We start from the raw sequence: 13,649 nt of genomic DNA, 5'->3' as shown, positions 1-13,649 counted from the left end.
GCCCTAAGAACAGTACAACGCAAAAGATGAAAACACACACAATAAAAATAAATATAATAATAATAATAATGAGGAGAAGAAGAAGTAGGTAAACGTTTTTTGTAGCTTTGTTTGTTTTGAGACAGGTTTATCTGTCACCGGCTGTACAGGAATTCGCTCTGGAGACCAGCCTGGCCTCTAACTCACAGAGATCCACCTGCCTCTGCCTCCTGAGTGCTGGTCACTGGGAACACAAGTCAACACGAAGATCAAGCAAGCTCTCATTTCACAGAGCATCCTGGCCCTTCGCATTTATACAATTTCCCCCAACTCTATAAAGCCATTTAAAAAACAAAAACCAAAAACGCCTCACCTTTGAATCCCATCGTATGTCACAGTTTCGATATAGTCATAACGAGAGTCCACCCAGTACACTCGCTTGGTCACTAGATCCAGAGTGATGCCAGCGGGCCAGCCCACTTTCGTCTTGACCAGGTCTTTCCGATTGCTGCCGTCCATGAAGGCTCTCTCCAGCTTGGGCTCCCCAGAGAGGCTTCCCCAGTCTGAGAAAAACAAATAGCTACAAAAGAAGAGCAGAAGGTGAAAGAGTCCACATTGTAAGTGTAACTTAGCCTCCTAAAGCGCAGAGGAGGGCGGCTACAGCATCTGCACCTAGCCCTTACGGGGACTGGGCATTTGGTGTGTCGCGTTGGTTCTCACTACGATGGGCTTGAGATCCACACCCTGAGCAGAACGAGTGCTAAACAGAGTATTTACATGAAAAACCCTGTCAGCCAGGTCACACTCAAGTGAATCCCCTTCATGTGGGTGGAACATGCTAACGCTGTATTATAATAATTAAACTGAAACAGAGCCCACAGCCATGCAAATGTGACTAAATGAGAAGACAGGTCACACCAACTTATCAGGTGTTTCCAGGGCACCAATAGGGGAGCTTGGATTGCAAATCCTCATATGGACCTGTATTTAGTGAACTCTGTTAAAGCCTCTCTACCTAGGAACCTACTAAACACAGGTTCTAGGGTACAAAACTTAAAAGAGCTCAGAATTAACTGCCTCTGAATCCGCGGGCATTAGAGCTCTGTGGCGAGGAATGGCTATTCTCTTGAGACCACTTACCCCACAGTTGGGTCTAGGGCAATTCCTCTAGGATGCCCCAAGTTTTCGGTTATGAGAGTAATACGCTGACTTCCATCCAAGTTGACAACATCAATTCGGTTGACCTTTGTCTCTACCAGATAAAGCTTATCATTAATCCAGTCCACAGCCACATTCTCTGGAGCATCCACAGAAACATTAAGAATTTCTTGGGTATTTAAGCCGTTAATGTCGGTGGAAAAAACCTGAAAGAAATACCACAAGCAGTTACCTCAACCTTACAAACAGCTTGCTATTATATTTTACATTGTGGGTTACCAGGAGAAAAGGTATTTTGTTCAGAGTACTTATAGGGTAAAAGCATGGTTGGATTTTTATGGGGTTTCTATTTTGTTTTGTTTTTAAACCTACATTTCTCATCCCTGGTGTAGTTGTGGTTTTATTTTTGGGTAAAGATGATGGTAGTTTGCTTTGATTTTTAATTTATGCGAATTAGAATTGCTATTGATCAAAATTCAACTTTGTGTTATCCCTTAATTAGAATCTTACAAAGGCATATTTGGTTTCATATTAAAAGAAATGCAACAAGAATAAATGAAATTCTATAACTCTTTAGGAGTTTCTGAAATATATGTTTTAAGAATCTGTATTATATTCAAAATTCTAACAAAAGAAATCAATCTTACTCTCTAAGTAAAACAATGTATTGAAATTTTGGCCATAACATTAAAAACTGCCAGCATTTTTTTTTTGCCCAACCCTCAGTTACAACTCCACGTACAGATGAAGGTTAAAAATATATATATCTGATGTTTATCATGCAAGTAAGCAGAGTATTTTTATATTTTAAATGATTGAGTTTCAGAAATGTCCACTAAATATCTATCTGGTTTCGAATGGTCTATGATTTCTTTTAATTAGGCTTTTGGACTCCTTTACGAATAAAATTAAAAGTTGCTCAAGGCTAATCGAAATAATAGCTGTCTTTGTCTCACGGGTCACATGTAACAGTATAGCATGGAAAAGACGCTGACTAACATAAAATATCTCAAGGGCTGTTTTTGTCAGAAAACAAAGGAACTTTCCCCTCTGCTCCCCCCCAAAACGAAAAGCTATCAACACTTTGTGCTTTAGGCTCCATCCAGCTCGCAAGCTACGCCCTTGAATTTCCTACTTACCTTGTCTTGCATGGGGTCTGTCCAAAAGACTCTGCGCTTCTGATAGTGGAAATCCACGCCCATAGCCACTCCGCGGTTTCTAGACTCCACGAGAATCCGGAAGTTGCTCCCATGAAGATTCCCAACTAGCAAATCCCGACCATTGGAGAAGATAATGGAGGCTGCACCGACTGCAAGAGAGACGGAAGAGAGCAAAACCGGTGAAGAGCAAACCGTGTCAGATGCGGACACGTCTTCCCGTGAGGCAAGCAGATGGCAGCCATTCTGCCGACCCTGCAGGAGGTGATGCTTAACCTACAAGGTATTCCACAGTCGCTGAGGTGTGTTCTCGCTGCTGGTCCAATGCAGTCAGGGAAAGGATACAGCCAGTCCCTTGATTTGGACACCTCTTGCTCACCTGTACATTCACGTCATTAAGATTCCAGGAATGTCTGGGTCTAGGGGAGCCAAATCTACACTCCAGATTCCCAACTATGCAAAAATAACACGATGAAATCGCTCGCTGAGTCTTAGTAGTAGTGGCTGAAAAATATGGCTGACTGGTTTTAAAAATCATGTGTGGGGCTGGAGGGACGGCTCAGTGGTTATAAGCCACAGGACCCCTCATAACTTTCTATAACTCCAGGTCCATAACTATAACTTTAACTATAACTCGTCCTCAGGTACCAGATGCACAGCTGTTGCGTAGACACGTGCAGGCAGAACACCCAGACACATAAAGAAAATAACAATTCTTTTTGACGTGTATGTGTATTCAAAGCTGGCGTGCTATGCCGTAATATAAAATAAGAACTGAACGGGGGGGGGGGGGAGGTTCATTCCTGTAACTGCACTCAGGAAGCTGCTGAGGCAGGGGGACTGTCCAGAGTTTGAAGCCAGCGTGAGCTACACAGTGAGTCCTGGGACAGTATGAGCTACAATGTGAGAAACTGTCTCTTAAATTTCCATTAAAAAAAATAATAATAAACAAGCAAAGGTTGACACAGAACACTCTTAAAAATACACGACATTAGGAGATGTTCATGTTTGCTGGTACATGTCAAAATGGAATTAAACACAATTGTTGTACTTTTGTTTTTACATTTTTTTTTAATTTCCTAAAATTGAAATGAAGCAAGGACAGTTACTTGTGGGAAAGGAAATATAAAATTTGGGAGAAGAAATCAAGGACGGAAGAACATATCTATATATGGACTAAACATGAATATACTTAAAAAGTTTTAACATGGAACTACTTTTATTTTATTGTCTGAGACAGAACCCCGTGTAGTCCAGGTTGGCTCGGACTTACTAAGGAGCTGAGGATGACCTTGAACTCTGAGCACCCACATGCTAGGATTATGACCACACACCATCACTCCAGGCTCATTGTGAGCAGACTGCACATTCAGAAGTGAATAAAAGTAGCTGCCAAAACATCTGTACCTAAAAGATTGGCACATTAATAAAAAATGTGCAAAAATTAGAAGAAAAATGCCTCTCATCTGGGCCACAGGAACAATATAGTTTCAGAAGGCACTGGAGGCATTAAATAGCCAAGTGTGAAGTGATAATTGAGAACAAGAAGAGTTAAGAACTAGCCTTGTGCCTTAGTGGGAGTAATGAAGGAAAGAGTAAGGGGGGGAAAGGAGTTAAAATCAACCCCCAGAAATCCCTCATTTTTCACAAAATACCTAGAATTCAATGTTTGGGAAAAAAAATTAGCATGTCCCTTTGGAAACTTTGTAAAATATTTCTAGAGATAATTTTCAGACATTTGTAATAGGTAAATATCAAAGTATAAATATTCATGTCGGTCAAATACAGCCATAAATCTTAATCACAATAAAATCAACTGAGTGATACAATAGCGTAGGCCAGTTAAAGAAGCCACTAAAAATGACTGAAACTCGGGCTAAACAGTGGTGTCCCACGCCTTTGCTCCCAGAGCTCAGGAGGCGGAGGCAGGTGGAACTTTGGAGTCCAGCCTGGTCTACAGAGTGAATTCCAGGACAGCCAGGGCTACAAAGAGAAGCCCTGTCTCAAAACAAACAAAAGACGGAAGAATGCATGCTTGAGGCCTTAGGTTCAATACCTAGTACTGAAGAGGGAAAGACAGGAGAAAAGAGGAAAATATTAGGGATGTTCACCATTAATTCAAAAATTGGTCCTTAAGAATAACATACAATTATCTTTGCTCCCAGGCCACAGGGCTCCCTCCGCTCTGTGCCTCGCCACAGAGGACAGCTGCTCAGAGAGGCAAGAGCCAGGTACTCACAGGAATCGTTGGCTTTGCAATGCTGCCCGCGCTCCAAGATATAGCCTTCCTGACAGAGGCACTGGTGACGGCCTTGTTGGTTTTCACACTTCTGGTCACAAATTCCCCATATCTGGCAGTCATCAAAATCTGCCATGTGAGAGAAACACATGCATAATCATGTCCATCAGCATTTCGTGGGGATTCCCAGAAGGAAATTCTGGATTCTCTATGTCCGGGAATATTGTTACATCTTGGTCCGGAGAAGTACACAAAACCAGAAGGAGAAACTTAAGACAGGCATTTTCATCCAGGGGAGAATCCACATTATCTACAGAGGGCTGAAGGCACTGTACCCACAGGCATGTTGTTATGTCTCATTATTAGTATTAATTAACATTGGCTTACAAGATTCATGCAGTTTGGCAAAAACACTTGCTTTTCCAACAATAGCCATTTGTCCCCTAGCTACCTAAACAGTAAGTTGTCTGCCACATTTGAAGTCCTCAAAGGCTACATATAATACTGATTACAGGAAGAGGGAAGATACAAGAATAGTTACATTTGCCAGAAAGTTGTGTTGGACAACAACATTATTTTTGAATGTGTAAGGCGACCCCCTCATAAAAAATGGTCTGTGGCTGTGTATTTGAAATCTTCTGTTTACCCAAATGCCTTTGCTTTGACCTCGAAGTCATAAGCAACCTAAAATTATCTTCTGTTTATTCCTTAGCTATTCATACATTTTAAAAAGTGTTTGTTGAATGCCCCTCACATAAAAGATAACAGATGTCTCACACACACAAAGAACAAAGACTTCTAATGTAAATGACATATATAACAGCGTTATCGGAGACTTTCTTCAAGACTGTGAGGATTGAGGGATGCACCAATTGTTCTATTCTTGACAGATTGGTACATTTAAATACCCATCACAACCATGACCACTCCCTGTCTGTGAGCAGCTTCCTCATGTCCTCTGGCATTACAAAAGCATAATAATTATAATTACTTATTTAATTGCTTATTTAATTTGTTTGGGTTTTTTTGTTTTGTTTTGTTTTGTTTTTTAGACAAAATCTCTATGTAGCCCTGGCTGTCCTGGTCTTGCACTGCCTCTGCTGGCATTAAAGGATGTCACTATGCCCAGCTGCCACCTAATTTTTTTAAATTAGGGATGTGTGTGTGTATGTGTGTGTGTGTACATGCATTCCCTCAGGATGTATATGAAAGCCAAGTGTAGACTGGCTCTTTCATTCCGCCATGTAAGTCCTTGGGATCAAACTCAGGTCATCACTCCTGAAGGTAATCACCTTTACCCACTGAGCTGTCTCACAGGCCCACCATCTAATTTTGATTGCAAAAGTAACACTCGAAGAGCAGCAAGAGTAAGGATGCCAAAAGAAGGAAACTAGAACTGGACATGAGGCCCAAATACCCTTCCTGTCACCTTGCTCTGAATGCATTTCAGAGTTGAATAACTGTGTCAGATTACTACCATTTTCAATAACTGGAGAGCATATCCTTTTCCATGCACCAGTGCCAGCTAAGATAGGACGACATGGTAAGACCATGATTCAAAAGAAACTACAACAAAAAAAGATTGTACTGTTTAGACCCCTATTGTGAAAAATGAAGGCTAATTAAACATCTATCATCAGTCAAGTAAGATAAGAAAATGAAAATAGAATGGAGGACCTGGAAACTACCTGAAATGAAACACGGCCTATGCATGTACCCTTCACATTTATCTATTTCTCTTCCTTTCTTATTCTTGATCCCCCCATCCCCCACTTCTACCAACAAATTCTGCTTTGGCAAAATTCAAAAACTACTTTTGGGCTTAGAGCGACTCTTAGAAACTTCTGTCTGGCTGTGTGAAATCCTGCATGCAGAATGACCTCTGTGCCCTGACCCTGCAGCACGATGTCATTCTGTCAACAAACAGCGTGTCTTGTCAATCAGAAACAATGAGCCCAGTAAACTGTTCCTGCATGCCACAGAAACTCCACTGCAGGGTCAAGACTAGCAGGGACCAATGAGTGGTAGAAAGACACCAGATTGCATGTCAAGATTACTCCATTTTATTCTTGATTTACCTCCAAGGCATTCAATGGAGAGACACGTTGAAGAAGAAGGCACCCAACTCCTGAAGTCTCTGCGGTGTAATGAATCAGCCACGCAAAGGGTGAACACCACCATGCAGAGGATTTACAGACTAAAACAATTCCCCTGAAATCTCAACTCAGCTTAAACAAGCAGATATCTGGTTTCATAATGCCCAGTATTTAAACCAGAGTTCTCTTCACAAAGGGAAAAAAGAAAAAGTCATCTTGGAAATTAATATGAAAGAGTTGACTCAGGGATAACTCATGCATTCTTGAATTCTCGACAGGGAAGGTCACAGAAAAGGCCTCTGCAGGTGGCCGGGGGTCTTCCAGCCACAAAGGGCCCTAAATGTAGACTTTTGAGCTTATCTCTAAATGAGGTTGTCTGTAAGAATGTCCCAGAAAGAAACTGAGGGGAAGGAGGGGAGGGACGGGGACTGAAGGATGTCCACTGGAGTTTAAAACTAGTCCGTCACTGTTCAACCATGCTGCTTCTATTGTGCTGAAGGCTGAATGTGTTTGGTAAACCCTAAAACAACTGCCAGCACAAGGGGGCTGTTTTTCTGCATCCCCTTGTCAGCAGGCTCTGTGGAAAACTGTGTAACTCAAAAAACCTTCTCCGCCCATAATAAAAATGAGACTCTCTAGCAGTTACAAGCCCTTGTCCAGAGCTGCATTCTGGGGGAGAATGTGCTATGCGGGAGAAGGAGGGGAAAAAGCCCAAGAACAGGTTGCGGGCGGCACAGGACAGGGCACACTATAAAAGCAAGTCACTCTTGCTGAAAAGACTTCATGCCTTATCAAGTTTCCACAGCAAGGCAGGTGACACAGCGCCCTCACACCCCACCCCCCACCCCCACCGCTCGCTTTGGGGTTTCTGAAAGGGAAGAAAAAAAAAAAAGGAAGGCTGATGTAATAGTGAGAATGCGGCTTCTGGTATTTCTCTTGGAATTCCTTTTCTACTGAGAGAAAGGGGAAATGCCTGGAGAAGGAAAAAGCCTGGAAATAGGATTGGCAGCATGCTGGCAGCCAACAGAGCAGAGCTGCCAGGCACTTGCCAAAGACAAAGGGGTAGTCTCACCCCGCAGGTGAACACTGCCATAGGGAAATGAAATGGCACTCACAGAGGGATGCCAGCAAATGGGCAAGGCTTCCAGAGTTAGGTGGAGCAGTTCGCCACCAGATGATGATGGCCCTGTTTAATCCTTGACTGCATCCCGGTGCAATGAAAATAAACACAGGAGAACATGTCCGTTTCAGGGAATATGTTATCTACAAAATGACTTGAAATTATTAGAAACCTGGATGGATGTTTACAATAATTTAGACTTTTCTCAGTCTCACCGAGACAGACATGAGCCACAGGGTCTCCTGCAGTCCAGGCTGGCCTCAAATTCACTATGCAGCCAAGGATGACTTTTAACTCCTGATTTTCCAGCCTCAATTTCTCAGTTTCTGAGTGAGACAGTTACTAAGGTCAACTATGTTCAAAAATGTATAGTTATGTTCAAGCCCAATAATGATAGTAAAATCTGAATAGCTTCATGAGGTTTATCCAAATTCGGTACTTATTGAACAAATTAGAATTTAAAAATTTGGAAAATTTTTCAGAAGAAATACTTTCCTGAAATATTTATTTATTTGTGTGTTTGTGTGTGTGTGTGTGTGTGTGTGTGTCTGTGTGTATGAAACTCTGTGAATTCAAGGCCAGCCTTGTCTACAAAGTGAGTCCAGGATAGCCAATGCTACACAGAGAAACCCTGTCTCAAAGGGGGTGGGGGAAAGGAAAGAAGGAAGGAAGGAAGGAAGGAAAGAAGGAAGGAAGGGAAAAGAAAGAGAGAAAGAAAGGAAGAAAGAAAGAAAGAAAGAAAGAAAGAAAGAAAGAAAGAAAGAAAGAAAGAAAGGTTATGAAAAGGAGACACAGGCATAAGACATGTGACAAAGGGGGTTAAAAAGCATGTTATGGGGGTGTCGAAAAATGCAATAGGTGGCCAGGAAGATGAATGAAAGGAGGTAGGAAGGCGAATCAAACCCCATACTGTTTGTGCTAACTTAAAATTTAAAAAGAAAGCCAGCACTGGCACCTCTAAATATTCCAAAAGGGAGCAAATCAAATCAGGTGGTGAACAGGCCCAAGTCACTAGCCAACTCCACTCTCTAGCTTGTCACCTCATAAAAGCCTCGGGGCTGAAATGGCCCAGGTTTCAGAGTTTGTAGCACCTTGAGTCTACACTCTGATGAAATACATGGCGCGCCTCGCTGACACTTACCAATGCAAGTACGACTGTCATTGGCGTTGATGATATGAGTTGGGGGGCAGAAGCATTCTCCTCCAAACGGGGTCTGGTGGCATTGGTACTCACAGTTTAAGACAGAGCAGATGTCCGTGCCTAGACCGAGACAAAGAGAAACTGCTAAGCGCATAGACCCCGGGCGAGACTAGTTTACCTAATAATTTCCAAGTGGAGAAGCCAAATGAGCATGCAGTAGAGCAAGGAAACCTCCTGCGATACTGTGTAGCAAATGCTTCATCTGTATTTCTTAAACCCATTTTTTATTTTAATGTTAGAACTTCTGTTACCTGTAGGTATAAAAGACTATTAGTGCCATTCAGGAAAAATCAGGTCATAAGCTTTGGTATTTCTAACTGTGGCCGGCTTCAAATAATAGGGTTTCAAGAGATTAGTGGTTTGTTTTTTTTTTTCCTTCTTCTTCCTGTTAATGTCTCTTTTCTAAGCTTTGAGCAATGATTACATATCATTTGTTTATTCTTAAGCTTTTATAATAAATCTTCCAAATTAAATGGAAGGACATTTAGATATGACAAGTGTTGTCAGCTGTGGGGGGGTGGGTTTCTTGGAGTTAGAATTACATGTACTCATCTGCAAAATCACCAATTGACTTAGTGTCCATATAAGGAGGTCAAGTTCAGAACTGTATTCCCCTTTGAGATGTGAGCTGTTCTCAGAATTGATGAGCTGGCTGGGGAGAGGGAGATAAAAGGGTGCTTATGCACTAGAAAATAGTTCACAGGACACATATACCCTAGGAACCAGACGCTTTTTTTAAGACGAGTATAGAACAAGACATGTATGTAACAAGACAGAAGGCAAAGTTCAGTGGGTGGAGCTTTTGCATAACAATCCTAAATCCTAAGTCAAAGCCCTGGTACCACACAAAATAAAAACCTCCCATGTTAGAGTCACCAACATTGTTACTAAAACAATTTTCCCTGTTGGCATGTACTTTCATTCCATCCTGGCCTCACCCGAATGGCATGCTGTAGTCAATGCATTAGCAAACGTGACACGCGCAGAGACTTAAAAGTGTTTGAATAACAGATTCTGCTCTTTCTACCATCATGAAACCAATTATGGGCGATCGTGACATGACAGTGGGCAAGAACTACCACAAACAAACAGTGACTGTTTGTCACTGAAGCAATTCAGTTGAGGTATTTGGTTGCTCGAATGCCAACTGATATCCTCTGCATTTGAGAATCTGTTCTAGACACGTTCTTCTCGGGAAGAAACCCTCATGCCTTTCCCACACTCACCACACTGTCTTCCGCTGGTGGCGTTGTTTTCATCTTCTCCTCCTGGACAGTCTGGAACTCCATTACAAACTGAATCAATTGAGATGCATCGCCCAGACCCTGGACAAGCCCATTCTCTTGGGTAACATGAATGATAACGTTGGCTACTTTCTGAAAGGGGAAAAAAGAAATAGTTACAGACACTCTTAATAAAAAAAGAAGACATGACATGGTCCAGGTGAGAGACGAGAATCCAAATAACTTATCTGTTGCAATCAAGTCTAGCACCAGCCTTTTTATTGATCAAATGTGACCAAATGTCATTACTTAAATGCCACATTTTCTGAATGTGGCAGCCAACAGACATTGATAATCAAAGGAAAACTATAAATTAAAAAAGGGTGTTCTTCTGGAACACCAAAAATACAACCAATGATTCTTCCAGAATAAGAGTCCCCCTTCTATCTGGGACTGGAACAGTGAGAGAAAACTGCTGGGTAGGTTTCCTCCAAGAACCGTTGGAGGAGCTGCTAATGGCAGCAGCATAGTGAGTACCAAGGCAATGTTCTTCTTAAATGACAAGTTGATACCCTGAATTCCATCCCAGTGCTCGGAGCAGGGCCCATCCTTCAGTGACTCAAAGCTGAAATGCCCATTTTACCACAGGCCTAAGACATTCTTACAGGCTCTGCAGTCTAATTTTCCCTCTTTCCCTGGTTTATCACTTTTACATCAGTAAAACACGTAGTCTTGAAGGAAAAAGCAACTAGGGCTGGAGGGATGGCTCTAGCACTGGTTAAGAGCACTGGTTGCCCTACCACAGGTCCCGAGTTCAATTTCAAGAAACCACATGGTGGCTCACGACTGTCTGATGCCCTCTTCTGACATGCAGGTGTACAGAAAGACAGAGCACTCATATACATAAACAAATAAATCTTTACAAAAAAAAAAAAGAGAGAGAGAGAGAAGGGAATGTCCTTAATAATAACATGGGGAGGGAGAGGATTAATTAATTATACTGTTGCATCTGGGTTCCAGTGGGGTCACCTTCTTTTAACTTCTAAGGGAGGAAAACGATTCTCGATAGGAATCTGGTCTAGTCCTTACCACATCCCTCTTCGTCACCAGCATCCTGGCAGTCATCGTCTCCATCACAAACCCAGTTCTGGCTAATGCACTGGCCATTGGAGCAAGTGAACTGGTGGCCTCCGCAGGTGTCATATTCTGGAAGAGAGCAACAGAGCACTGTCCCTGGGGAAAATCAAAGCGTCCATTCACTGCCCGCCCTGAGCTCCTACAAACCGAAGATTCTATATCAGGCTGAGCCTTGATATCTTGACAAACAGAAGAAAAAGGAGGAGGAAGATGATTATGATGATAGCGGCTCTGACTCTAGGAAATGAACACGGGTGTCAGAGATCAGAAAATGTGCAGCAATCAAGACTATAGAAATGCCAACACTCAGCATTTATTTTCACCACAAGCACTGCAACTGTCATCTACACCAAAACCCACTCCATCCTCTTTATTTTATTCGCTCAAATAATGCCCAGGTTCCAAGACCTAACTCCCAGAAAAACAGGGAGATGGGGCACCAGCCCATCAAAGCAGATGAGAGATCACCCAGAGAGCTGGTGACTCATGGGAGCTGATTTTCTAACTTTATAATACCCCAAGAGCTAAGATACAGACATGCTTCTAGGGTAAGGAAAGACACAGGGAATGAAGGGCATCTATGGCCACTGTAGGAAAATTCCCGGCCTTCTAAATTTAATGCAGTAAGAATTTCAAAATCTGAGCTGCAGTTATTGTTAGGAGGAAGCTCCTTTCCCTCACGCTCTACAGTCAAGATCAGAGTCTTCGCCAGGCGGTGGTGGTGGTGCACGCCTTTGATCCCAGCACTCGGGAGGCAGAGACAGGCAGATCTCTGAGTTTGAAGGCCAGCCTGGACTACAATTTGAGTTCCAGGACAATGGGGGAAAACTCTGTCTTGAAAAAAAAAATAAATAAATAAGAAGATTAGAGTCCTGGCATATATTGTGACTTTCAACCCTGTCGTCACAAAGAACATAGGAAAGGAAGCAAGCTCTCTATCAGCAACTGTTCATTCTACTAAGATCCAAGGAGGATAAAGGAACGCAGGTCAAGCAATGATAATAAAGCTGGAGCAACAGCCCTTCCATTAACGCGTGGCTTCCTCTGCCAAATGGAGACTCTTCTTCGAATGTGATGTGATACGAGAGAGAAAGAACTACCCCTTCGCATTGGACCCAGCCTAAGGAAATCACCGTACTGCAATTGTGTTCATCACTATTATCTTGACAGTCGTTGTCGTGGTCACAGACATAGGCGCGAAGGATACACTCTCCACTGCCACATTCAAATTCTTTGTTCGAACACATGGCGGCCGCTGGGACACGAGGTTAAAGAGAGAAAGAAAATGAGATCCTTTCATTTGGGTGGTCACCGTCTAATTTCATCACAAGATGCTACCTCACATTTTAAAAGTGACCCGTTAGGCAATGGAGTGCTGATGTAACCAGCCCTTGGGGAATGGCCATTTTGTAGCTTCTGCCAAACTCCATGGTGTAAATAACTCCCCATGGTGGATGGTTTCAAAGAACGAATATGGATTCAGTGGGAAGAAATGTACATATCTGTGGATATTTGTCCCTCAAATCGGTATAAGCCAGCCTCTGCTTGCCACCACACCTCTAATGAGCATGACTTACTGCAGTTGGCTTCATCAGAGGAGTCCCTGCAATCAATCCGCTGGTCACACTTCTGGCTCGTGTTGTAACAGGCTCCATTGTCACAGGTCAGTTGATCGCATGTTGGGTAATCTGCTTAAGAAAAAAAAAAGAAAAAAAACAGATAGCTAAGAAACCTTAAAGGAAGGCTTCCTCTTAATGGACATGACCAGAGTGACTGCCATTTGTTAGGCACTCAATGTGAGATGGTCCCTGAGCTCCTGGAGATGGGGTGAGGGAAAGGTGCACTAATCAAATAGTGACCCACAGTAAATGACATACAAATGTAGAAATCACCAAGACGTCACCGTAGGAAGTTACGGGAGCCAAGAGATACCTCCCTAAAGAAGCAGCTTTTGAGATGCACGTTGTAGACTTGGAAAATATATAGTGCTTCAAAATGGAACTTCCTCCTCTATAATACAAATCACATCCTAGAAAAATCAGGCACTGCTATATACATTCTGAGAAGTGAAGGGACATTTCTCTCGTTGAAGGGGACGAGAACAAGCCTAAAGCTCAGGAGACTTCTTTGGCCAAAGGCAGAGAAAATAGCCAGTGGCTATTTCCTCAACATACTCAGTCCCCTCGTCATCATATATTAATAACACACAGAGTAGAGGATCCAAAGAAAGCAATGTCTAGTAAACAGTCTAGTTATGCTTTGAAAAGCATAACTGTTCCCCAAGCACAAATGACTGTCATCCCTCAGTATCCACGGATACTGGATCCAGGACCACACTG

At 42.6% G+C, this 13,649-nt stretch overlaps 1 protein-coding gene across 1 annotated transcript in view; it reads right to left on the bottom strand.

Moving 5' to 3' along the window:
* The window catches only part of Lrp2 (LDL receptor related protein 2), a 149,714-nt gene that overhangs the window by 96,287 nt on the left and 39,778 nt on the right, over nt 1-13,649 (bottom strand). The window contains exons 5-13 of the mRNA XM_055599703.1: nt 12,888-12,998; nt 12,449-12,565; nt 11,263-11,379; nt 10,177-10,326; nt 8,891-9,010; nt 4,534-4,662; nt 2,277-2,446; nt 1,120-1,343; nt 353-559 (exon numbers count right to left, since the gene is read on the bottom strand). Coding sequence (XP_055455678.1) covers nt 353-559; nt 1,120-1,343; nt 2,277-2,446; nt 4,534-4,662; nt 8,891-9,010; nt 10,177-10,326; nt 11,263-11,379; nt 12,449-12,565; nt 12,888-12,998 — 1,345 coding nt within the window. The remainder of the gene's footprint in view (nt 1-352; nt 560-1,119; nt 1,344-2,276; nt 2,447-4,533; nt 4,663-8,890; nt 9,011-10,176; nt 10,327-11,262; nt 11,380-12,448; nt 12,566-12,887; nt 12,999-13,649) is intronic.

This window comes from Psammomys obesus, unplaced genomic scaffold, assembly GCF_907164565.1.
Source record: "Psammomys obesus unplaced genomic scaffold, mPsaObe1.curated_primary_1811, whole genome shotgun sequence".
Taxonomy (NCBI): domain Eukaryota; kingdom Metazoa; phylum Chordata; class Mammalia; order Rodentia; family Muridae; genus Psammomys; species Psammomys obesus.
Note: the sequence above shows the minus strand (reverse complement) of the source record. Positions and strands in the feature narration are given on the sequence as shown.